Here is a 24,879-nt window from a genome sequence, read left to right as displayed (position 1 = left end):
CCCCACTTCACCCTCTGACATGTTCTGTGGCAGAGGGGACCCCCACACTCCTCGCTCTGACATCTCTGTGGGAGATGGGACCCCCACGTCCCTGCCCTGATGTCCCCCGTGGGAGAGGGGACCCCCCACACCCCCCGCTCTGACGTCCCCCGTGGGAGAGGGGACCCCCATGCTCCCCGCTCTGATGTCCCCCGTGGGAGAGGGGACCCCCACACCCTCTGCTCTGACGTCCCCCGTGGGAGAGGGGACCCCCACGCTCCCCGCTCTGACGTCCCCCGTGGGAGAGGGGCCCCCTACGCTCCCCGCTCTGACGTCCCCCGTGGGAGAGGGGACCCCACGCTCCCCGCTCTGACGTCCCCCGTGCCCTCCCCTTGCAGACATTGATGAATGTGAGAACGACTACTACAACGGGGGCTGTGTCCACGAGTGCATCAACATCCCGGGCAACTACAGGTGCACCTGCTTCGACGGCTTCATGCTGGCACATGATGGACACAACTGCTTGGGTGAGTAAGTGCTGCCCTCCCTGCCCGTCTCAGCCCAGTCGGCGGCCGAGTTGGGAGCTGGGGAAGGCCAGCTGCTCTGGGTCAGTTCTTGGCGTTTGTTTGCTGGGGCTCTCATGACACAGAAATGTTATTTCCTCATGGTTCAGGAAGCTGGAAGTCTTGAGACCAAGTTGTCAACAGGCTGGAGCTCTTCTGACGCCCTGTCCTTGGCTAGTGGGTGGTTGGTCGCACCTTGCATGTCACCTGGGCCTTCCTCCGTGTGTGTGTGGGGGGGGGGGCGGTGCAATGCAGTCACATTTCATACTGGGGATTGAGTTTCTTCAACATAATTCTGCTCTTAATCCTTTGCCTGTCGTGCATTTTAAATCAATGGTAGAAGTTTATAAGTCCACATGTGCTAGAATAATGGAACAGTCCAGAGGAGTGGGGAAACAGTGGAGAACATTGGGGTTCTCCTGGTCTGTGACCCTGGAGTCTGCGTGCCCGGCGTGGTTTCCCGAGGTGGTAAGCCGGCAGTCGGTGTGGGTTTGTCTGCTCCTTTGTCCCAGACCATGGTGTGTCCTGCAGATGGCTTTCTGTGGCCCCATTCCTGCTGGGGGCCCTGTAACCTTCACAAGTTCCTAATAACCATGTGTGGCTCAGGCGATGCACAGCAGGCACAGGTCTCTCACACTTCCAGAGGCCTCGCTCAGCCTGTGGGCCAGGGCGTTCCTCTTGAGGGCCGGGAGGGAGAAGGTTCCAGACCACACTGCCCGCTCCTGGCCGCCTCAGGCACGTCTTTGGTTCATGGAGGGGTTCTCCCCGTGTCTTTCAACCTTGTTAGCGTCCTGTGTTTCTTTGTGCCCCGATTTCCCTTTGTGACCAGGACACCGATTCTATTAGATGAGGTCCACCCCCAAAGACCTGTTTCTAGTCAAGGCCCCTGTGGCAGGCACTGGAGCTAGCCCAGCACCAGCCAAGGCTGGGACGTCACGCAGCCCCTAACGGAGGTTGCTTGCAGACTGGAAGCGGGGCAGGGGAGGAGGACAGCCTCTCGTGAAGCAAAGCCAGTGGCTCTCAGAGGCCGCTCCCACGAGTCACCTCTACCACCGCTGCTAGGTGGCTGGTGCCTGGAGCACGGGGACATGGACATGTCACTGACATGTGTGGGCACCAGCCCTTGGTGATAGGCAGGCAATGTGCAGTGGCACCCTTACACAGCTGTGGCAGTCAGCAACCCAGAAGGTCCAAACAGCTGAAACGTGAGCCTGGTGCGGAGGATGGCCACTGCTCGCCGTGGTTGCTGTCCTCGGGGTCTCTGGGCCGTGGCTTCTGCACCCTAAAATAAAGGGGAGGAGCGTGAGGAGCACTTTGGGTGATGTGGACCAGCAGGAGGTAGCATTGTGGCTAGTTCTGCCACTGCTTTGTGACTGGACATGTACTTATTCAAAACCATGTATTTATTTGAAAGAGTTGCAGAGAGGTGTATGTACTCCCCAGTGGCCAGTGCTGGGCTGGGCTGAGGCTGGGAGGCTCATCCAGGTCTCCCTTATGAGTGACAGGGGCCCCGAGCACGTGGGCCCTCTGCTTTCCCAGGAGCATTAGCAGGGGGCTGGATGGCTAGTGGAGCAGCTGGGACCTGAACCATCCAGCTCCCGTAGGGCAGCTCCACACACCCCATAACACTGACCATGCGGCTGGGCAACTGGACATCTAGAGGTCTTTTTTTAAGATTTATTTTTATTGCAAAGTCGGATATACAGAGAGGAAGAGAGACAAAGATTCCGTCTGTTGATTCACTCCCCAAGTGTCCGCAACAGCCAGAGCTAAGCCGGGCTAAAGCCAGGAGCCAGGAGATTCTTCTGGGTCTCGCACATGGGTGCAGCATCCCAAGGCTTTGGACCGTCCTCGACTGCTTTCCCAGGCCACAGGCAGGGAGCTGGATGGGAAGTGGGACCACCAGGAAGTGGGTGCCCATATGGGATCCCAGCACATGCAAAGCGAGGACTTTAGCCGCCAGCTACCGTGCCACCCTAGAGTTTGCTTTCACACTCAGAATCCAGAGGTGATTCTAGGCTCCCCCCCTTTTTTTTTTTTCTTTTTCTGTTTTCCCAGTTGTTTCCTTAGGAATGCTTCCTAAAAGCGGGACTCCTGGGTCCAAGAGCCGTTTGGAATGTTAAAGGCTTTCGACATGGCTTCCTGTTGCAGGCCTCAGCTGACCTTGGTTCCGCCTGCCTGCGTGTCGGGGCGCAGCGTGGCAGCCCCACTTCCTGCACGCTCTTGCCCTTGCCTCTCAGGGGCCCGCTCGCCCGAGTCCCCAGCCTGGTTTTGTTTAATGCATGTTGGAGCGCAGATGAGCTGTTATGGGAAACAGATCTGTGAACATGTAATTACACCCCAAATCACTGCCCAAGCGGAGGCCTGGAGAGCAGGTTATTAAAGCCCAGAGGGGCCTGTGGGAAGAGAGCCCCAAACGGGCCAGGGTGGGGGTGGAAGCGGGACTCAAGGAGGGGCCTCAAAGAGAAGGTGCTGGACCCCCCCGAGGTCAGGGAGCACGGCCCTGTGAGTGGCTGTGGCAGCGCTGGAGGCTGGGCTCGGGGCATTGGGGAGGAGTAGCTGGGAGAGGGCTGCAGAGTCAGGTGGAGCCTTGGGTTAAACCCTAAGGAGTCGCACCACTCCTCACGCGTCGTGTGGAATGAAGTAGTCTCCCAGTGGTCCTCTCATGGAATCCTCCCAAATCCCAGGAGCCTCACCTTCACAGATGACAGAGAGAAGCCATCTCTGTCACTGCTGGTCGTGGAAGGCAGAGCCGACAGTCGTCGGATGGCCAGTTGGAAGCTGTGTCACCCGGTGGTCAGGAGAGCAGACCCCGGGAGCCACGGCTCTCTTAGCAGCAACGTGACCTCTGACCGGCCACGTCATTTTTCAGTGCCTCCAGCTCCTCACAAGTGACCTGGAATGCATGGTCCCTCTCCTGGGGAGGAGTCAGTGAGATCCTGGGCTCAGAGCAGAGGCGGCCACTGAATATGCACACTGCCCGGGCACTGTCATCAACTTGCAGGTGCCCTGTGTTGGCGCAGGCTGGTTTGATACCTGCAAGGCCTCTGGGGCCTCACTGGGGCCAGAACTCGCGCCCTCTGCACTGCCAGGGCCCCCTTTGCAGCCGTAGCACTGGTGTGTCCCTGTTCGTCAACACCCTTGTCCTGCCTGGGGCATGTACGCCCCGTGTCCCCAGGCCGCCAGTGTCCCCAGCCTCCCCCTAGCAGTGTTGTTTGGGAGGGGGGTCTTTGTTCTGATGAGCTGTTCCTGTCATGGGTTAGGAGCTGGGGGCACTGCCCTGGCCGTGCAGCAGGCCCCTGTGGCAGTCGGAGACCTGCTCTCTCCCTCGCCCCACCCCGCCTTCGGCTCTGGGTAGGCCCTTCCCAGCCGCCATCTTTGAATTTGATCATTTTCCTTCTCGAGGCAAAACGCCATCTCTGTGCAGCCGATGGCCTGTGACGTTGAAGTGCTCAAGGATGTGGCCGGTGGGAGGTGTCCTGCATGGGAGGCCCCGGGGTGGGTCAGCGTCCTGGGGCTGGGTCAGCGTTGAACCAGGTCATGCTGGAGAAGCGGGCTGGTGGAAATTGGACATTGTACGCTCAAACTCTGGTGCCATCACTTGGGAGTTCGACCAGATCTTTCAGCTCCCAGAACGATAAAACGGAGCAGAAACTCATGTGTCAGAGGCTCCAGGTGACCACTCTAAAGTGTGTCGAGCCAAGCAGGCAGGTGGGAAACCGTGCCCAGGTCTAATGGGGTCACCGTGTCACAACACAGGTCTGTAGCTGCTAGCCCACAGGCCTTCTCCACCCCTAGACACAAGTCTACCCCTGTGGTGATTGTTCAATAGTTGCTCAACGCTTTAAAATCAGGAGCTAGGGCCCAGCACAGAAGCTTAGTGGACCCTAGTGGTTGGGATCCTCGCATTGCACGCACCATAATCCCATATGGGTACCAATTCTAATCCTGGTGGCCCCACTTCCCATTTAGCTCACTGCTTGTGGTCTGAGGACGGCCCAATGCCTTGGGATCCTGCACCAGCGTGGGAAACCGGGAGGAAGTTCCTGGCTCCTGGCTTCGGATCAGCTTAGCACTGGCTGTTGCGGCTGCTTGGAGAGTGAATCAGTGAACAAAGGTCTTTCTATGTCTCTCCTCCTCTCTGTATATGTGCCTTACCAATAAAAGTAAAATACATCTTTTTTAAAAAATAAAATAAATCCAGGAGCTAGCAGGTAGAAGTGTGTGACTACAGCCTCCCTCCCACTGGGCCACAGCCAGTGTCCAGGTCCTAGCTCCTGGGCAGAGGTGGGGATGGAGGTCTTATCCCACTTAACTATGCTCAGACATAACGTTGAAGTTCCTGTCTCTCAGTCTTGGCCAGGGGTCCTTCTTGATGACTCCAGAGGCTAAATTAGAATTCAGAAGTTTAGCACTCATTGGATTTTTGCACCCAGAAGTGGTTTCATGGGTGACACCTACTCTGTCCCCTGGGCTCCTGCCACACCAGAAGGAGCCTCAGGACAACCCAGCCAGAAGGGCTGAGCTCGGCCATTCTCCGTCTGTTACTAGTTACACTCAAGTGTCCTCTGTCCCTCTGAGAACTGCCAGGCTTGGGCTGTGGGAACGTGGCCTGCAATAGCGGGGACACCCATGAGCAGGAGGCCATGCCCCACTCCCAGCTGACCCATGGACTCCTTACAGCAGGGGTAGGGCTGCAGACATGGGGACCCTTCCTGCTAAATCATGATGCCCACAGCAGGGCCGAGTCCCCTCCCCGTTGCGCATGGCCACAGCCCGCTGGAATCTGTGTGTGCCACCTGATGAGGCTTCCAGCACAGGGCCCGCCCTGGCAGGCTGGGAGATGTTGAGTTGTCAGAAGGTTCGCACTTCACTCTGCCTGTGCAGGCCTTTCCGCCCCTGGTCAGTCACAGAGGCATCACCCATCTCACGGTCAGGCCCGTGGCGTCCCCTGGCTGGCTGATCTCCGGAGTCAGGGTCAAGAGTCTTGTCGAGTCGAGACGTTTCCTGCATGACTCCGGGTGAAGACCCTGTCCGGGTGAGCGAAGCAGCAGCCACGAGGCTGGTAGCTTCAGGGTTGTTTTCCTGCCTGAGTGCACGGTTGAACCCTGTCTTTCTTTTTGAGTAAACGAGGTTATTTTCTTGTGGAGATGGCTTGCCTGGGACTGCGTCCTGGAGGACGTCCAAGTCCGTCCTTTGGAGAGCGAACCCTTCTCTCTATTTGACATCTTTATTGAGGAATTTCTCAAATATAACAGAAAATGACACCGGAGGGAATTGGAACCAAGATGAAATCTTGCTCAACCCCAAATGGCTGCTTTTAGCTATGTAATTACTTGAAATAGCAGTAGTTCTGTTTGAAAAATATTATTCCAAACTCCATGCAATTGGACGGCAGAACGATATTTAGGCTAATAGAATAAGATTTTTTTTTTCATCTTAAATGAGAACCAGCAGTGGGTGATTTCCCCCCTCCCCGCCCCGTCTTCACAAAGCAAGGCTCCTTTTTCCCCAGAGCCATTAGTTCACCGAGCCAGATGTTTGCTCCGACCTCGCTCTTTCCCTTGTCTTACTGAAAACCACATCTCTCCGGTCGCTCACAGTTTGAATTCTGGGCTGGCCTCTCAGCACTTTTTTCCCCCTGATGAAGACAAGTTATGTGCAAGCCAGACTCTGCAGAAGGATCAAGTTACGCACCAGCTCGCTGCCTTCCCGTTGCTGTCCATGGAGCGCCCCTCCTGTGCTCGTGTCCAGCACCCGTGGACAGAAGCCTCTGCTGTCCTTCCTGTCCCCACGAGCCTAGGAGCCTGTCTGCCGGCCCACCTCCTGCCCACAGCACCGAGAAAGGAGCACAGTGGCTCCATGCTGCTGGGTCTGGGCTGCTGGAGATGCCCTTGTTTGTGTGAGCTGGGGGACTCTGAACCGCAGCATCTGCTGGCCGAGGGCGCGCGTGTCCGGGGACCTCGTCCCTGATAGCTTGTCACCTGCTGTGTTTGGGCACCACGTGTGGCCTTGAGCCTCCCTCAGGACATCATGTCATCCTGTTTGATTGTGCTGAGCCCTCTCTTCCAGAACCTTCTCTCCTGGCTCCTTGTCCTGCCACCGGCTCGTGAGGCCTGGCGGACCAGGACTCTGCCAGCTGTACTGCCCCTGACCCTGGACCGGCTTGTCTGCCCTTGTTCTGGGGTCCTGTGCGGCCCACCCCAGGCCTGCCTTTGCACTCTGTCTTGGGTCCTTGCCCTGAAAGCAGACTTTGTCTCATCCACCCCTCTGTCCCCCTCCTCAGAGCCCAGTGCGATGCCAGGCAGGACTCAGGCATTTGATAAATACTTGTGGAATGAAGGAGCTGACGCACATGGCCCAATGCCTTGTCAGCCTTCTCCCCAGCAGACCTCCACATCGGGCCGTACAGAGCTAAAGGTGAATCAGATGGGGATTCTCTTGTGGACACCCAAGGTCGCCAGGAAGACCCGTCCCCACAGCTCTGAAAAGGGAGAGCATGCTCCATGACCAGGAATCCCTAGCCTTCCACCTGTGCATACATTCGTTTTTGTTTTTAAAAATGCTCTGAGCCGCACACAGTGTTACACGCTCAGCGCTGCACCCACTCGACAAGGTGCTTGCACAGTAAGTGGAGCAGGACCGTCTCTAAGTAAACTTGTAAACTCGGTCAAGCCGTCTCCGGCCAGATCCGCTGGAAATGAAATAAGAGAAAGTGATGAGACAGAAGGTGCTGGAAATGTGACAGGCTTGGGCAAGTGAAGACTCCAGTTATTGTGGTTGCATTTAAAAAAAAAAAACCAGGACACACACACACAGGGGCGGGCAGTGAATACCATCTGCTCAAAGATGCTGCAGGTCCAGAATCCTGACAGGGCATAGCCGGACCACTGCTCTCCATCCCACAGTGTCTGTGGCCTCGGGGAGGGAGCAGGGAGACAGAAAGCTGGAGAGGAGCTGATGGTCAGGAGCTGAAGTCATCTGGAAGCTTCCTTACTCGTGTCTAACGGTCGGAACTGGCTGTTGGCCTGGTTATGGACAGGTCGTCTTTATGTGATCTTTGCACAAGAGCTGGCACGAGGCTCTTCCCAGCACAGTGACTAGGTCCCCGGGGGACAACGCCAAGACCATGGGGCTTCTCCAGGCTGGCCCCAGAGGTCGTGTCCCCCAAACCCTGCCAGAGAAGAGGAGACACCTTCAGGAAGGGGCCTCCGCCCAGGAAGGAGCAGGCTGGACACGTGCAGGACCCTGAGACGGAGACAAGCTGGGGGGGCCTGTCAGTGGCCCAGAGGGTCAGGGTCCGAGGGTGACAGGGAGACAGGCAGGGAAGGGCCTTACCAACACTAGAAAGGTGTGTGGATTTAATCCCAAATTCACCGAAAAGCTCAGAGACTAACTCATCTAGTTGACTTTTAAACGCAGCAGACAGTTTGGGGCTGCCAGGAAGAGAATGCATGATGTGGCATGCTGGCATAAGGAGACCCCCGTGGTGGTCTTGGTCCGAGGTCATGGTGGCTTAGCACAGAGTGACCACAGGAGAGCGGAGAGCTGGACCCGATTTGGAAGGCAACTCATGGGAACCGCTCGCCAGTGTGAGGGGAGCAGGGAAAACGAGATCGGGGCCACCGCTGGGGTTTTCCTGCCGTTTCGGCATGTGGAGGGTGCGACTGGAGGTGCCAGCCGGCCTCGCGTGGCTTTGGCTGGGCTGTGTGAGTTGATGAGCAGGCGGTCTCCTGGAGCCTGGGAACCCGTTCGGATGTCTGGGGAGCGGCCAGCCCCCGCCCTCACCCCCACAGCTGCTTCGTAAGCCAGAGATCTTTGCAGCGTCTGTCTCATAAAGCTGTTATGTGCACCTGCCCTGTGCCAGGCCTTGGCTGAGAGCTCACACTCAAAAAACAGCAGGAACTGACCTTGGATCCATCACTTCCTGTGTGACCCAAGAAAGTAGCCTAACTTCTCTGGGCAGACAGCAGTCACATCTGTCTGACACAGTGGAGGTCAAGGCTGGGTGAGACCAGCCTGGCACGTGGAGAGGAACCAACAGTTGGCATTCCTCCCAGGAGCATTGATTACTGCCATGCAAAGTCAGAACCCAGAGAACATCCGTGCAGTGGTGCAGGGGACGTGGCTGGACCCTCAGGCCGGGGCTTGCTCCACACTGCCCCCGGTCTGAGGGTTTCCTGCCGCCGCTGCCCCACCTTGACCAGACAAGAGCCTCGGTCTGGGACCCTATGAAACGGGAACCACTCCCGTTCACCGGGATCGCCCGAGAGGGACACGCAGGTGACAGGCAAGGCTGCTCAGAGGAAGGGGACGGGGCAGCAGGGGCGGCCGGCCTGGAGCCCAGCTGCCACCAGGGAGGACTTCGCCCCTGGACGCCCCCGTGCACGGGGCAGGCCACTCCCGGCACGGTGAAAGTCCTCTCCGCGCCCCTCCGCTCCGGAGGACAGCTGGAGACGATGTGTTGCTCCCTTGAACCCCAAGTGGAGGCTCGAGTTGCCTGTGTTTATTTGTCTTTGTGCTTCGACAGCTCCAGCTCAGATGCGTTTCTTGCTGGGGCGGTCGGGGGGCTGGGGGGAGAACGCCGACCATTTTCATGTAAAACTAAACAGCCTCGGACCGCCAGAGACTCGTGCCGTAAACAGCCACATTTTCTAAGGTAAACTGCAGAGTTTTCTTCCCACTCTGCATGTGGATGCTGCCCCCGGCCCCACGCCGTCCCCGCTCTTAGCCCACCACGCTCAGGTGATGTTAACACACGGGGGTGGAGGGACTGGCCGTGAGCGGACAAGCCGGACTCGGGCTGGCCTCTCGCCTCGGCTTTTTACAACAGTTAATCTGATGGGAATGCTTTGGCCTGAGGAAAAGAAACGGGCTGCCCGGTGGCCCAGTCTGTGTAAACGAGCGTCCATCCGTCCGCCCGGGGTCACTGCCGCCGTGAGGAGACCCCGGGCCAGGCAGGGGGCAGCCCACATGTTTGGCAAGCGAAGCAGGCCTGCACGGCTTTGTACCCGGGGCCAGCTCGGGAGCTTAGGCCAACACTGGGTGGGCTGCATCTGACAGAGGGGGCCAGAGTGGAAGGAGCCGCGAGCCTGAGGTCAGCGGCCGCTGGGGGACCTGTGTGGGCGGGAGTCTCCCCGCGCTGTGAGGTCAGGCACTCAAGCAGACTGTCAGAGTTTGTTGTTGTTTATAGCACAGCGCCGATTTCCCAACCAAGCCTCATGGGCAGGGGTCACGCTGCTCTGGCAGTAACGGGCAGCAGGTCTGGCCAGGACCAGGGCCTCACCACCGTGCATGCCTCTGGCTCCCTGACCATGCCCTTGGAGCCCTGTGGCTGGGCCTGCACATCCAGCCTGCTGGGCTATGAGGTCAGGCTCTTTGCAGGACCCTCCTCACCCGGCCAGGTTGCAGTCCCGTCTCCTCCTCTCCTTGTGGCTTGCAATCCAGGCTTCTGGCATGTACAGTATCTTTCACTTCCTCACGCCGCAGCCCCTGCCTTCTCTGGGCGCTCTCGTGCTTGCTACCCAGAGGACTCCCCACTCATCCCTCAGCACTGAGCCAAGGCCCAGTGCACACCCTGTCCCAGCGTCCCTCACCTGCAGTGGGCGTCTCAGGCAATGGTCCCTACTTCCTTGGGAGTTCCCAGAAAGTTTGACCAACTTGGCTCTTCATTCCGGGGCCAGCTCATTAATGTGAGTGTGTGTGTGTGTGTGTGTGTGTGGCATAATATTGGAGCATGTTCATTAGGACAAGGAAGAGGACCAGCCGTGCACAGGCCACCCTTGGGGGCACACACACTGAGCTGGGGTCTTCACTCCCCCAGGGCCCACGTCCATGTCCAGCTCCCCCTGGGCTCTGTTCTTGTCATGGAGAGACACAGAGCCACTTGCTAGCTGACCTTGTGCTTACCCGGATAGGAGGGTGGCAGGGAGATAGCTGGTGGTCTCTGTGAGGGCACAGTGCACACGGTGGGCGGCAGGGTGTCCACCCCCATTCCCTCACCCTCTCACCTTGGCTGTGCAGTCAGGTCAGGGGTGGCACCACCACCCGAGACCCCCTTCCTGCTGGCAGGAGAATTTAGTAATGGCCAGGCCTCTGCCCACAGGGCTGAAGTCCACCGTCACTCCCCCTGGGGTCAGACCCACCTCTACAGAGGTCTCGATTTGGTGGCCCCAGGGAAGAAGTCCTGCTCTGCCACAGGACGGAGAGGCCGAGTCCATAAACAGCCAGAAAAACCCCGACCGCGGACGATGAGCCGACTGCGGCCCACTGCTGCTCCCGTCTGCAGAGCCCTTGCCAAGGGCTCGGGCAGAGCTCTGAGAAATAAACAGAAAGTAAGTGTGCTCTGAAGGCTCTTTAAAAATACCCTACCCCCAGGGCACATGCCCCACACCAGACACAGAGCCGCGTGCCTAAAACGGGCCAGCGCTTCTCTGCCAAGAGTCCTGCTTGTGTTGGAGTGGCCCGCAGCTGGACCTCAGCCGGACCTGGGCAGATGCTGCAGTGTCCTCCTCTTTCTGCACCCCACCCCCACAAGGACGGGCCCGTTTACAGTGGCCGTTAGCCAGCCCCTGTGCGTTAGCCACCTAGCACCCCAAACTGTCACCCACCTCGCCCCCTCCACGGACAGCAAGAAACAGAACACCAGCAGAGATGCTGTGCAACCCGGCTGGCATGCTTCATTTGTGGCAAGTGGGCAGCCGTGGCAGTTGCCCAGACACTTGGCTTGGGGTCTTTAGGAACCTCCCTGGTAGGGGGAGGATCCCACAGGCCCACTTCCCCCGCCCGGCTCATGAGCCAGCTGCCACGGGATCAGAAGTGAGGGGGCAGAGCAGAGGCCTGATTCCACGACGTTCTCTGGCTGACCTGACCCCTGCCTCCCCTTCAGACTTCCCCAACAAGTTCAGTGTGAAGCCCCCTCGGGTCATCCATGTCCACCCAGCCCTCGGCACAAACGGCCCCTGCCTGGGGAACCTTCCCCGCGCCACACAAAAGTTCCAGCCATTCCTCTGCACTTCCGCCAGGCAGGGCACAAAGACTGAATGACCACAACCATTTCACTTCCCTGTCTTCTCCACGTGGAATAATTATCCAAAAACGCTCCAAGAAAAAAAGGCATAAAATCACTCCCCCTGCATCTGGCTGCCCCAGCAGGTGCACAGGTGGCATGGTGGTCTGCTCCTGTCCAGCTTGGCCCGGGCGCAGGCACAGTCCCATGTGGCTGTGAACATCACATTGCCACCTGTACACAGCTCTTCCCACCTGCTACCAGAAGCCCGTGGCCGAGGTGGGAGAGCGTCACTGAGGCCAGACCGTGGGGAGCCCTGGCCAGGGAGAGCTGCTGCCCTGCCCTGCCTGTCCGGCAGGGCCCCTGGCTGGATCACATGGCCTGGTGCGTGCCTGTCTGCCAGGGTGGGGCAGGCGACTGACTCGCTCCGCCTGGAGTGGCAAGCCCCAGGTGGGCGTGGGGAGACCAGGCAAAGCCAGGTGTGAAAGGCCATCTCTGAGGGCTGAGGCCTGCGTGCCGAGGTTTCTGCCTGCAACTGTGGGAATAGCAGAGACTGGCCAGTAGCTGCACCAAGGGCCTGCGTGGCCTGAACTTGCTCCCAGCATCTGCTAAGGGGGCCAGGGCTGAGCCGCCTGCAGTGAGGCAAGGGGTGGGGGTAGGGTGGCGCTGCAGACCAACTGTCCAGGATGGTGCTTTGCAAGGAAAAAACGCCTGCGTGGGACGAGACAGAAAGCAGATGCTCCTGCATGCGGGTGTGTCTTGGGCATGGGAGCGCCGATCTGTTGCTTCTCGCCGTTTCACAAAATGTCCTTGTAGGGTCAGACAGCGATGCCGGACGTGCTAGGGTCTGGAGGGGCAGTGTGCCGCAGGCTCAGGCTGGAGAAGATGGGTCAGCTGTGTGGGTCAGCACACTTCAAGTGCTTCAGCCAGGGCTCGGGTGCCCCCTGACTTGGCCAGAAAGCCTCCTGCTGCCAGCTCACAGCCCTCTGCCAGGCCTTTATCATCAGCTCTGTCAAGAGGTTCCTTCCTCGGTCCTGGTCATGGCTGCGCGCCCCAGCCTGAAACCTGATGGTGAGGGGCATCCCAGTACCCAACAACAAGCCAGGGGAGTGCACCTGGCCAGCCTGGGCAGGGACGTGTCCTTGCGGAGTTGCCACGCAGAGGGCACAGGCCAGATGAAGACGAGGGAGACCGACCACACAGCCCAGCAGGCTGGCGAGGGGAAGGCGTGGACTTTACAGCTAGCTGTAAGGTGGAAGAAAATGCCAGAAGTGTGAATGCCTGAAGGTTTAGAACTCCTCGTGTAGGCTAGGGATCCATGAGTTTGGCTGGACTCACATGGCACAGACCGGCCAGACCAGCCCCTGGAAATCAGGGGGCCTCTTACAAGGAGCTGACACCCCTGGCGCCAGCCCAGGCCATCACAGCAGCCACAAGGGCTCCTGAGCTCCAGGGCAGCCCCTTGCAGATTCACTCGGTGCAGTTGGGCGCTCCCGGTGCCCCCGCTTGGTTTGTCTGGTTCTGCGCCTCCCTTCTGGCCAGCCCTCCAACCTTAGAACCATCGAAAGGAATCTTGACAAACTCCAGGGCCTCCCACAGATGTCCAGCGTGGATCACACAGCTGTGCAGTCAGAGGCCGGCAGGGGAGGGGGCATCCAGTCCTCACTGTGGCTCTGTCTGCCACCACAGCCACTGCATAAGAGATGGCTCAGAACACATTGACGCAGCTGGGGCTCAGCCGTCACAGCCCTGTCCTGGCCTGTGCTTGGAGCTGAATGGGGGGTCAGTCAGGTGTCACCCAGCTCGTTCCAAACTCCATTTTTTCAGTGCTTGCCGGAAACACTGCCTCCTGGTCCTCCTCCTCCCGGGAACAGGGCTGGCAAAGCAGGACGCACTGGACCAGTGGGTCCATCCATTTTCTAGACAGACGTTGACAAGTGGCCCTAGGCACCTAGGAGCTTCCCAGGTGTGTTTCTGTCTGCTCCGACGGCTGCACGGTCCACCCACAGACACCCCGGGACCCTGTGTTGTCTTGGGAGAGATGGACAGGTCACAGGCCACCAGGTGGGGAGAAGGAAGAGCTTACTGCGCTCTCCGTTGGTGGCCAGGGAGAGTGTCTCCAAAGCCCTGAACAGAACTGGATGGAGCCCCGCTGCAAGTGGGCCCTGCCACACACTGCAGCACAGACAACGCTGAGCACAAGGAGGACCCCGGGGGATCGGCTGCTCCCAGAGGTCCAGAGCAGGCAATCCTGGAGGGTCAGGAAGGGGTTGGGAGAACAGAGGATGGGCACAGCTTCTGGAGTGATGAGAATGTTCTGGAATGAGACCCCAGTGATGCTGACACAACCAAGTGAAAAGCCACGGGGACGTGCCAGTGCGTTTTCCGTTACATGGTTATAGGCACGAAAGACGGTGTGTGCAGTGCAGCAAAAGCCTCGTCCCATAGCACAGCGAGCTGCCCACGCACCCAGCTCCTCGGCCACTGCAGGCCCGGCCCCAGCAGGCTGGGAGCCCCAGCCAAGGGCCCCCCAGGTGGTATGTGGGCTGGAGGTAGCATAAAGAGCCGAGACCAGAAGGCCCGTGCAGGGCACAGGCTGCCTTTGGACTTGGCACGTTGCCCCTCTCCCAACACGGAGGGGCGTTCCCATCCCAGAGCCTGCCTGCCCCCACCCTGTTCGCCATGGTGCTTGAACCGCTTTGCCCTGCAGTCAGCTCTGCATTACAGAGAAGGAACCCTGGGCCCCGGAGTCGCAGCAGTTCACTCTCTGAGGCTTGGCCCTGTGCCTAGATTGTCCCAAGAACACTGGTCAGCAGTCAGCTGTGGGGCAGGGCTCAGGTGGGTAGGCCTCAAAGGCCGGGAGCTTCCACAGAGCCTTCCCTAGGTAGCGGTCCTGAGGCTGTGGGCCCATGACCGTGGGCTCCCAGCTCATGGGACTGTTGCCATTACCTGTGTCTCCCGCTAACAGCCAACCTGCCGGGGCATCAGGGCCCCCAGAGAAGGCCTCGGCTGGTGTGTGGAACAGGAAGTGGACAGGTCCTGGGGGACCCTGCTTTCCCTCCTGCCTGCCGGAGGCAGAGCTCTTGACAGCTCAGGGAGTGTTCTGGATCCGCCAGAACCCAGGCCCCAAAGCCCTAAGACCTATGTGTATTTTACCCGAAATCGAATCCATCTGGTTCTCATTTATTTACACTTAACTCATCAAATGCAATTTTGCAAGAGCCGCTCGATAGCCAAAAGGCTTTTCTCCCTAAGCTGCCCCTTCTGACAGAGCAGAGGTGGGGATGTGGGGTGGAGAGTGGGGGCACAGCCTCAGGGACCAGGTGGGAGCCCTCAGTGCCATGCGGGGGAGCGGCGGGCGGCTGGGCTGCTGGCTGAGATGGGCCTGGTGTCTTGGGCACCATACTCTGCTAACACACACACCACCACCACCACCACCCTCCATAACACACACATACACAGCCCTCCTCGCCCAGAACCAGGGCACAGTGACAGCTCGGAGGCCCCTGACAGCACACACACTCACACACACCCCTTCCCGCCCCGGGCCAGGATAAAACTGACACCTTGGAGAAGGCCCTGGCAGCCAGACCGACACAGGTGGGGCCTGCGCAGAACACGGAGTCTCTGTCACGTCCTGCCACGTTCGCAGGACACAAAGCCACCGAGGCTAGACCCAAGGAGTCATGTTGAGTTATAAATACAGCAAAACCTGGAGCCTCGGTGCAAAGGAGGACAAACAGCAGCTATTCACAAAAACAAACACCGCACCCCGGGTCACGGGCAAACCGCAGGCCTGCCTGCCAAGGCAGCGCGGAAGTAGCCCGCCACTGTCCGCACCGGAAAACACCCGTCCAGTCACAGCACAGAGGCCCACCCCACACATGAGCTGTGGGATGGGGCTGCGCTGTGAGGCAGGCAGGCAGCTCAAGGCCTGCTGTGCAGGGCTGGGGTCGCACCTGAGGGCTGGGGGCAGGACAGGAGCTGAGCCCAGGGACCCCAGTGGGAAATGGTCCTTGGTGCCAGAGTACCTGCTTGCAGCAGTGGCCATCATCCAAAGAAAACACTGAGCCAAGGGGACTGAGGGCCAGGGGTCAGAGGAGGCCAGGCCAGCAGCAGCCTGGAGACTACATGCTGGCAGAGTTGAGAACAGGGACTTTGAGAGGCAGGTCATGCTCCGGCCTGGCCATGAGGGTCAGGGCTGGACAGTAAGCCAGCTGAGGCCCCTCTGCCAGCCAGGCATTCGTGCCTTGCCTAGTGCCCTGGTCTCTCCCACCGCCTTCCGCCCCCCCACCTGGGGAGCACAGCCCCTCTGTCTCAGCCCAGCCCTTACTGAGGTTTAACCGGGGACAGGTGCCTCCCTTCCCACCAGGAACCCAGCACAGGCCTTGGCAGCTGTTGACCTTCTACTTGTCAGGGCTGGGGGCACCAGGGCAGGGCTGGGTCCAACTCAGGCTTGCCCCCATGCCCAGAACCAGGATGCGTCTCTGCTTGCCCTCAGCACAGTGGGGACCCCGCAGCCGCCCTGCCCTGTGTGCTGTGCCGGCCCTGTCTGGGAGCTTTGCTTTCAGAGGGTCCCACCCCACCTCCCTCCTCCATCAGAGACCTCCCTCACTCCTTGCTTGGCTCCTGTGGCTGCTTGCCTCCTGGAAGCCTCTGGGCCAATGTGCAGGCCACCCGCTGAGTGCAGGGAGTTGGGCAGCCTCAGGGCAGCATGGCACACAGGCCGGGATGGGTGTGTGGGGGTGAGTGACCAGCAGTAAGATTTTCTAGGGGCCCGCAGGACAAGAAGAGCCATGCTGGGGTGAGGAGCCCTGTTGCAGAGCAGGGTCCCGAACCACACTGAGAGGTGAGCAGGCTGTGGTGCCCTGTGGTGCATCTGCTGTGTGCACTCCACCCCAGAGCCGGCCCCTTGGGACCTGAGCCCCCACCCTGCCATCCCTGACGCCAAGCACTCGCCCTGCCCTGGCCCTCTGCTGCATGTGTGCATACTTGCGCCTGTCCTCACCCCAGGCAGGGACGGAGCAGGCAGAGGAAGGAGGCTGGGGTGCAGGGGATGACACAGAAGGGGATCCTTAGTGCTGGTTTTGGGGAGCTGAGCGCGTCCATGCTCAGGCGACTTCCTGTCTTGGCCACACGGCCTGATGCCCATCAGAGGACCCGAAGTCAGGCCTTTGGACTCTGACCCTTTGGGTTTCCTGTCCCCTTTCAGTTTCTGTGAATAGCTCAGCCAACCTCAGGCCCTGTCTGCCTCCCGCTTCCCAGCTGCTTGATGATGAGGGATCCGAGCCATTGTGGAGGTTTGTAGGGGCTGGCCAGTGAGCACCGCTGTTGTGAGCGGAGGCCGGCCTGGTGCTCACCCGCATGGAGCAGTGTCCTGGCCACGGTCTCCTCAGACCAGAGCCGACGTCCCACAGAGCCAGTGCCAGGCCTGGCAGGGGCCTCCTCCAGCGGAGCCCAGTCTTTGCTGCCCCAGGTGGTCACTTTGCCAACCTCCCCAAGGTCAGAGACACACAGCAGTGCCTGGCAGGATGCCCAGGCCAATCATCCAACACCCTCAGCCTCAGGCTGCCCACAGCGCCGGGCATGTGGCATGCCCGTGATCCGCTGCCCTGCTCGGGGCAGGGGGAGCCTTATGTTTGGGCCACAGCGGGAAGAGAGGGCAGAGGGGCGACCCTCTCTTCCCGCCTGCTTAATCTTGGGGCTTTATCATTTGGGACTGGGGGAAAGAAGTGTTTACACGGCCTTGCATTTGTTTCCAATTATTCATCAGTATTGGCAAGGCATTGTTCCCTGCTCATGTAAACAGCCGCAGCCTACGGCCCTGCCGTCCTGCCAGGACCTTGCACGCCCAGCGAGGGGCGCAGCTGGGCCAGGCCAGATGGCCACAGATGGGTGGCACCCGGAGGGCACCAAGTCGTGCGCGTGAGGGCATGTCTGTTTTGTTGGCTTTAGAGGGGAACCTTTGCTAGGGGTGCAGACTCCACAGGAAGAGAGGTGGCTGCAGTTGGAAGCAGCTGACGCTGGCGTCCCAGGCACGTCTGGTGGGGTGCGTCCGTGGGGTGCTGTGGGGCCAAAGGACTCAGCCCGGGGTGCTGGTGCAAGCTGCCTCAGGAACCCATGAATTAGCATGGGTCTGAGTTGACACAGGGTAAGGACTGGCCTGCTCCTGATAATGTCACCTGGCCCAGCCAGCTCAGCCAGGACGCAGACCCAGGCCCTGCAGCAGAGCTCTGGCCCAGTGTGTGACTTGGCCCAAGTTCCTTCAGTCCCACTCCTTCCTCCTGAGCCCACAGATGTCCCACAGCCCGAATGGGTCGCAAGAGGGTGCTGCGGCCTGCTGAGAGCAGCTACAGGCAGACCACCCGCCGACACACACACCCCAGTCACTTGCCGTTCCTCAGAGCTGCCCCAGCAAAGACGAGCAGAGGTGGGGTGCCCAACAGATCCCTTCCCGTGGCCCCCGGGCTCCAGGGCTCAGACCCCATGACTGCTGTGTCATCCCACCACCACCCCGCTCCTGGCAGGAGCCCTGTGAACCCCCGACGGCTTTTAGACTTCAGAGCGACACTTCCTCCTCCGGCTGCCACAGGGCTGACATCTGAGCCGGCTGGAGAGTAATGACCCTGCTCACAGCTGGCCTCAAAGGCAGCCGCCCGCCTCTTGGGTGGTAAAGCGGCCTGCCGTCTGGCAGCCTCGGAACGCCAGCTGAATTTGCCCCGGAGCAGACGCGGCTCCCGGGTCAGGGCAGGGCATCCGCTGCCCGCCTGGCCCTTTTGCATCCTTTTGGTGCCGACAGGGAGAGGGGGTCATGTGAAAAGAACCGCTGTGTGCCTGTGCATGTGTGCGCCGGGGTCCGGGATCAGCCGGAAGCAGCCAGTAGCTCACGTTTGCCTCTGTGGTTTTATATATTTGCCTATTAAAATGACAATACAGACATGGAACATTGAGGCTTAAGAAGCCCTTCTTTCATTAAACAAACTGACAGAGCCGCGGGTTATGACTGCAGTAATTGGAACATGCTGGTCTGTTCAGGACCAGAGCTCCATAAAGAAGCTTCTCAGCCAGGAGGGCCCTTCGTGCCAGCAGCCTCCAGGCCAGAGCGAGTGTGGGCCCAAGGCCCGTCTGCCCCAGGCAGTGGGAAAGACCGCTTGGCCGCCTTCCCCGTGTGCTTGGCAGCCAGAGGTCAGGACCTTGTGCAAACCTCCCCACACACGGGGACGTTGGAGATGAGCCCACAGGGCCCCAGGGTGCCACGGGACACCCTGGCCTCCAGCCATCCTTGGCTCGGGGTCCTGTAGGCACAGCTGCAGCGTGGGGCTGTCTGGGGACTCGGGGTGCTCCTTGGGGTGGAAGCCGAGCCTCGGGCTGCTCCATGCTCTCTGAGAGCCTGGTTCTGAGGCTGCTTCGGCCACTTGCTGCCTGCGGGCCCTGGGAAGCCCGCCTTGCCCCTCTGTCCCTGTCTCAGTCTGTAAAGTGGAGCTGTTCCTGGGTTTGACTCAGGCTCACTGATGGAAGCAGGTGTCTGGAGCTGTGCTGGTTACACAGCAGGCGCTGAGTCAGGGTCCACTGCAGGGTAGCACTGTGCTCAGCACCGTGGAGTACCGCCTCAGGGCAGCACTGCGCACAGCACCAGTGGGAGGTGCCCATAGCCTAGCACCTCAGTGTTGCTGTGTGGTCTCTGGTTAATTCCCGCCCCCCAGCCCTGGTGTGACTTTCCTCCTTCCCCCCTCCTCCCACAGATGTGGATGAGTGTCAGGACAATAACGGGGGCTGCCAGCAGATCTGTGTCAACGCCATGGGCAGCTACGAGTGTCAGTGCCACAGCGGCTTCTTCCTCAGTGACAACCAGCACACGTGCATCCACCGCTCCAATGGTGAGTGAGGCGTCCGGGGCCCTTGGGGTCAGGGCAGGGCACTTAGGAGGTGGCCTGAGTGGCTGTTGTGTGCTTCTGATGTTGTTAGGGCGGTCCTGCCAGCTCCCTCCTCACACCTGCCACTCCTGGGCTGTTGGTGTGCACGGGAAGGGGGCGGACGGCGGGGCACAGAGGGCTGAGCAGGCAGCAAAGCTGTCTTCCTATTCTGGACTGGGAGCTGGCCAGGGTCAGGCAGAATTAGGCCCCTTCTTTCTATGGTTCCTTCCTTGGGGTACTTGACCTCTTTCTGGGCTCTGCCTGTTCCCCAACACAGGCACTGCGTGGTCACCAGGACAGCAGCCATTTCAGGAGTCTTATGGTCAGACCCGGTGGTAGCAGGCTGACTTGGGGAGGAGTTAGGGACCATGGAAGCCTTGGGCCAGCTGGGTAGTCCTGGGACAGACTCGACTGGGACAGAGGCTAGCCCTCAGCCAAACCCAGCAGGTGGATGCCCTCGCTATGAAGGCTGGTGGTCGTATCTGGGAGTGTGGGCCCTGTGAGGAGGGCACAGCTGTCCGGAGGCTGGGACACGTGTGCCAGGAGAGTGCCTTCCACATGGAGGGAGCAGTGGGTGCCTAGAGAGGGGCAGCTCTTGCTCAAGATGATGCTGGCTCCTGGAGCTTCAGCAGCTCTGACTGAGCATGGGGGCAGGAGCAAGGCCAGAGCAGTGTGGCAGGGAGGCCCGTGGAGGCTGGGGCGGGCATGGCGAGGGGCTCCCAGTGGGGCCTTGCTGAAGGATGTGGCGCCAGGAGACGGCTTGTGGAGGGAGTCACACTGCAAGTCATGGCAGGGTGTGTGCTGAGCCCCATCTCTGCAGGACTCGGGGGTGGGACAGTCTAACCTGCTGGGAGCCCCAGCTCCGTGTTGCCCAGCCAGGAGGTGCAGAGACCTCCAGGTGTGAAACAGCTGCCTGGAGAGGCAGGGAGGCCTGACCTGACCTTCCCTGGAGAATGGCCCGTGCAGAAGTGAGGAGGAAAACTCCATGTCATGAGGCTGAACCAACTGCTTTAAGTCTCTCCTCCCAGCCAGGAGTCTGGGCTGACCCTGACCGACTGGCAGGGAGGAAGGACTACGGGGCTCAGCGCTCCTGAGCAGCCCTGCTTCCCAGGTGCCAGCCCAAGCCCTGGCAAGGCATGTGTGTGGGCCAGGCTGCGGACTGCAGGTGTCGGGCCCTCAACATCAGCTCCTCATGGGACGTCCACACCGTCCCTTGCATCCAGTGGCCCCCTAGGTTGTCGAAGGGCCCAGGCAGCCTCCCTAGAGACAGCCAGAGCTATGAATAGGGAAATGCTCTGATGTGGTCACCTGCATGTGGACCTGCCCTGGGGTGGCCACCAACCAGGCAGCATCATGGAGCTTCTGAGCTCAGGTATGGCTTGGGCCCATGGCCAGGCTGCTTGTCTACCCCGACAGAGAAGGTAACCTGGAGGCGTCGGGGTAGGACCCATCTCCCTCTGCTCTGTGACTGCTCCATCCCCGACTCGCTCTCCTGTCTTAGCAGATGCTGCTGGCAACCTGTGCCACCAGGGTTCAGAAAGGCCCCAGCATGGCCAGCCGTGTGTTCTTTCATTCCTTGTGTGCGATGCCTCACTGGTCCCCGGGGACACTTCAGTTCAGGGATTAAGTGCCGAGTGAGGGGTCTGAATTTCCGTGTCATCATAAGCTGCATAGACTCAAGTGGTATGTCCCATGTTGAGCCACCAAGAGTCGAGACACAAAGCGGGTAACAGGACCCTGTCACTCGTGGCACTCCCAGGTCTGCGGTTCTCAGCCCGCCCCATCTCTCCACTGGGCTCCCCTGTGAGTGCCAAGTAAGAGTGTCCCGTCTGAGTCCCCTGGGAGAATCGCCAGCCTCTGCTGTCCTGTGCTCTGTCCCCTGGCCAACTTTGCTGCAGGCCACAGGCTTCTGAAAGCAGCACCCCTTCCTGGTGGTCGCTGTGACTCCAAGGCCCAATACTGACCTGGGCCTTGGAAGGGACTGAGGAAGGAGAGGCCAGGCAGGTAGGTAGGTGGTGTCAGCATGGGAGGGTGACAGCAGGCCAGCGTGAGTGGCATGGAGAGCCACAGTGGTGCTCGACTGGCGAGTCCTCAGACTGCATGGTCAGCCTTGGCCAGGGCATGCCAGCAGTCAGGGCACCGGGGGTGGGCCCGGGGCAAGGTGCCAGAGGAAGTGTGGCTGCGCTGCTCAGATGCCTGCTCCACTGTCCTGGATCGATGGCCTGCCCCCAGCCAGGGACCCATAGCCCTGCAAGTATACTTCCCCTCTCAGGAACCCTCCTCCCCGTTCCTGAACGCGTGCTGCCCTGCGCCCCGTCCACAGAGTTCCAGTGAGGCCGGCCCCCGCCAGTCAGGCCTAGGGGACAGGACGAGGACATCTTCACGTCCCGAGCAAGTCCCCTTGCATGGATGATGCCAGCCACCGTGGCAATGGTCAGAGCTGCCTGCAGTGCCCACTCACTCTGTGCCAGGTCTGGGTTCCAGACCAAGCACGCAAGACCCCAGCAGCTCCGGGCTCTCACACAAGGGTGACAAGGGCCATGGCAGGACCAATGCTCTGCCAGTCTGGTCCCAGGGTCTTGGCTCCTGCCTGCTTAGCAGAAGGCAGATAATGCAGAAGGTTCCAGAACATGCACTCAGTAGGTGGCCTAGGCGTGGTGAGACCTAGGAGAAGCCCCAGGATACAGCAGAGGTGTGCCTCTTCAAGCACCCAGCATTCGAAAATCCTTGTATGGTGGAAATGTCCCATGCAAGTTCCCACACTTTCTTTCCTTCAAGAAGCAGCTCAAGCTGGCTGAGTGTCTTCTGTCCTGCAGTTGTCCGTTTTCTGTTGCCTCATTTTGGAGACAGCCACCAGAAAATGTCCTTTAACCTTTGTCCCCATCTGAGGGAGGAGGGCAAGGCTTGTCTTCGGCTGCCACTGTGGTTGGCTTTTGGGTGCCACCATTTCTGGTGGGTTTGCTCCGAGGAGCTGGCATTTTAGTGCTTGGTGCTTTCATCTAAGTTTGTAGGGATAATATCTAATTATAACTGGAGATAAAATGTTGGGACTTTTGAAAAGTTTTTTAAATTATAGATTCATCAGAAGGCGCAAATCACAGTAGGAGTCCAAGGGTGGGCATCTGACCCAGAGTCAAACCGCCAGTTTAGACACTCGGTGTGCCCGATGAGTGGCCAGGAGCTTCCTGTTGACGTGGGTACTGGAAGCAGCAGGTGTCTGGCCCGTGTCCCTGGCTCCCAGCTTCAGCGCCAGCCCCTGGCCTCGAGCCATCCTCCGCAGCCTTCTCCGAGGTTTTCCGTAGTGATGACATTTCCCATTGCTAGAATACAAGATCAGCACCAGAAAACTGACGCCAGTACAGTGGGTGCTTGCAGCTGTCTGCCATCTCGTTCCACATCGCCACCACAATCGGGCATTCGTACCGCAAGAATAACCGAATGGTTAAATGCTTTTTGCCAAACAATGTGGCAGAGACATTTCCTGTCTTAACCAGATGGACTGCCCACACCAGTACCGGAAGGGCAGACCATCCCAGCCACACCGAGATACCCGGTCCCCTTAATGAACCTGGCAAGGTGGGCACCACTGCTCCCATGTTAGGATGTGTGTCATTTGCCCACAGAGCCCAATGCTGTACCCCCGATCCCTGGCCCCCGGGGGTGCTAGAACCGAAGCGACCTTCCCTACCCGCCTCTCCTTTATTGCTTAGTTATTGCTTAGTTATTATCTCAGAGACAAGGCTCAACGCAGACAGAGCTCCCTTCTTTTGGCTCGCTTCCTTACGGCTAGCAGTGGCCAGGGACTGGGCCAGACCGGAAGCAGGAGCCCAGAGCTCCACACTAGGTGTGGCAGAAATTCAAGCCCTCTGTCGTGACCTGCTGCCTCCCGGGGTGCCACCTCGCAGAAGGCTGGAATTGGGTCTGGTTCCTGACCTCGAACCCAGGACCACCTTAGGAAGTGAGGTGGGGCTTGCCGACCCTCACTGCTGGACCGACCCCCGCTGCCCCTCCCCAGCGATTCAAGGGGACATAGCACCCTGCATTTTGCCCCTGGTGTGTTCAGTGTGGAAGCAGAGAAAAGGGACTCCTTTGCCCCATGAGCTGGTCAGCCTGGACTGGGGCTGTGCTGCCCAGAGCTGCAGAGGCCTGGGAGAGCATGCCCCGAGGGGCAGCCCTGGGGGCTTGGCCAGTGGGTTGTTGAGAGCAGAGGGGATGAGCTCAGCCTAGGAGTGACCCTGGAGATTGCTGGCATCCAGTCAGCCAACAGAGGGCTGGCCTCAGGGACTGAGGGGGACAGTGAGGGAACAGGAGGACAGTGAGGGGACAGAGGACAGGGAGGGGACAGGAGGACAGAGGAGCACAGGAGGACAGTGAGGGGACAGGAGGACACCCAGTGGATATAGAAGTTCTGAGAGCAGCAGTTTCCAGAGGCCCTTTCCTCTCAGGGCTCTCCTGGGAGAACCTGCCCCTTCCCTTTTGGGGGTGTCACTGGGTCCCCCTCTGGTGGTTACAGGGAGGCTGTGTCTCTGCAGCCATTGGAATTTTTTGGGTTCTAGCAACCTTGGGGTCAGTAAACAAGATGCTCCCTCACTTTAGCATCTAAAAATGCCAAGTCCCTTTCCACCCTCACAGTGCGCTGGCAGGGCTGGGCTAAGGGAGGTGCCAGAGCCGGTGTCCTTTTGCCTGGCCCCTCAGGAGGACCCATTCTCCATCCCTGGGACATAAGTGGCTAGCATGAGGAAAGCTCTGGAATGGGGCTTCCTGGGATTAGGGCCTTGGATGCTCTTCGGCCAGGATCATCCTGCAGGGTCCTGGGCCTTGGGGCAGCAGCAGCCAGGTGCCTAGCTCGTCCCAGCCATATGAGAGGGATCCCAGCCTCTTGCAGGTGAGGCTGGCCAGCGGGTCCAGGCAGGCCCATTTCGGGCTGCAGGAGCCCAGTGGTTCCGGTGTGCTTGCTCAGGCTGTCAGCAGGGAAGGCCTCCTTCTCGGGGTATGGATAACGGTGAACCACAGCAGAAATGCGTTCCTCACCATAGGAGGCCACCAGACCCAGTGTCTGGGGGAGGCCCCATCCTTGCTTCTCAGATGACAGGCAGGACGGCTCGCCAGCCCCTTGCCATCCCCACCACCCCACCATTCAGACCGCATTGGGCACGCGCTCACAACGTGGTGGACTTGAAGGAAGATGGTTCTCTGAGCTGGCACACTGTTGGGGGCCCATGTTGGGGGTGGACAGGAGGCACTGCACATGTGCCCGTTCCTGTCAGCCACGTTGGAAGTGGTGCCCGGGGCCTGCCCTGCCTCTGGGACCCACCACTCCAAGCACTGGTGAATTTGGGGGTGCAGAGTCCCGGGGCTGGGCCAGGGAGAAGTGATGATTGTGCCCTCAGGAGCAGCATCGGGGGGCAGCTGCTTT

General features: G+C 59.7%; 1 protein-coding gene across 3 annotated transcripts in view; it reads left to right on the top strand.

The window, feature by feature from the left end:
• Positions 1 to 24,879, top strand: part of SCUBE1 (signal peptide, CUB domain and EGF like domain containing 1) — an 85,812-nt gene that overhangs the window by 13,082 nt on the left and 47,851 nt on the right. For all 3 annotated transcript variants that reach the window (XM_040991463.1, XM_040991456.1, XM_040991449.1), the window contains exons 3-4: positions 378 to 506; positions 19,293 to 19,427. In XM_040991463.1, the coding sequence (XP_040847397.1) occupies positions 378 to 506; positions 19,293 to 19,427 (264 nt within the window). The remainder of the gene's footprint in view (positions 1 to 377; positions 507 to 19,292; positions 19,428 to 24,879) is intronic.

Source organism: Ochotona curzoniae, unplaced genomic scaffold, assembly GCF_017591425.1.
Source record: "Ochotona curzoniae isolate NIBS_2020 unplaced genomic scaffold, NIBS_Ocur_1.0 contig_1014, whole genome shotgun sequence".
NCBI classification, from domain to species: domain Eukaryota; kingdom Metazoa; phylum Chordata; class Mammalia; order Lagomorpha; family Ochotonidae; genus Ochotona; species Ochotona curzoniae.
The sequence above is the reverse complement of the archived record's forward strand: the minus strand, read 5'-3'. Positions and strand labels throughout refer to the sequence as shown.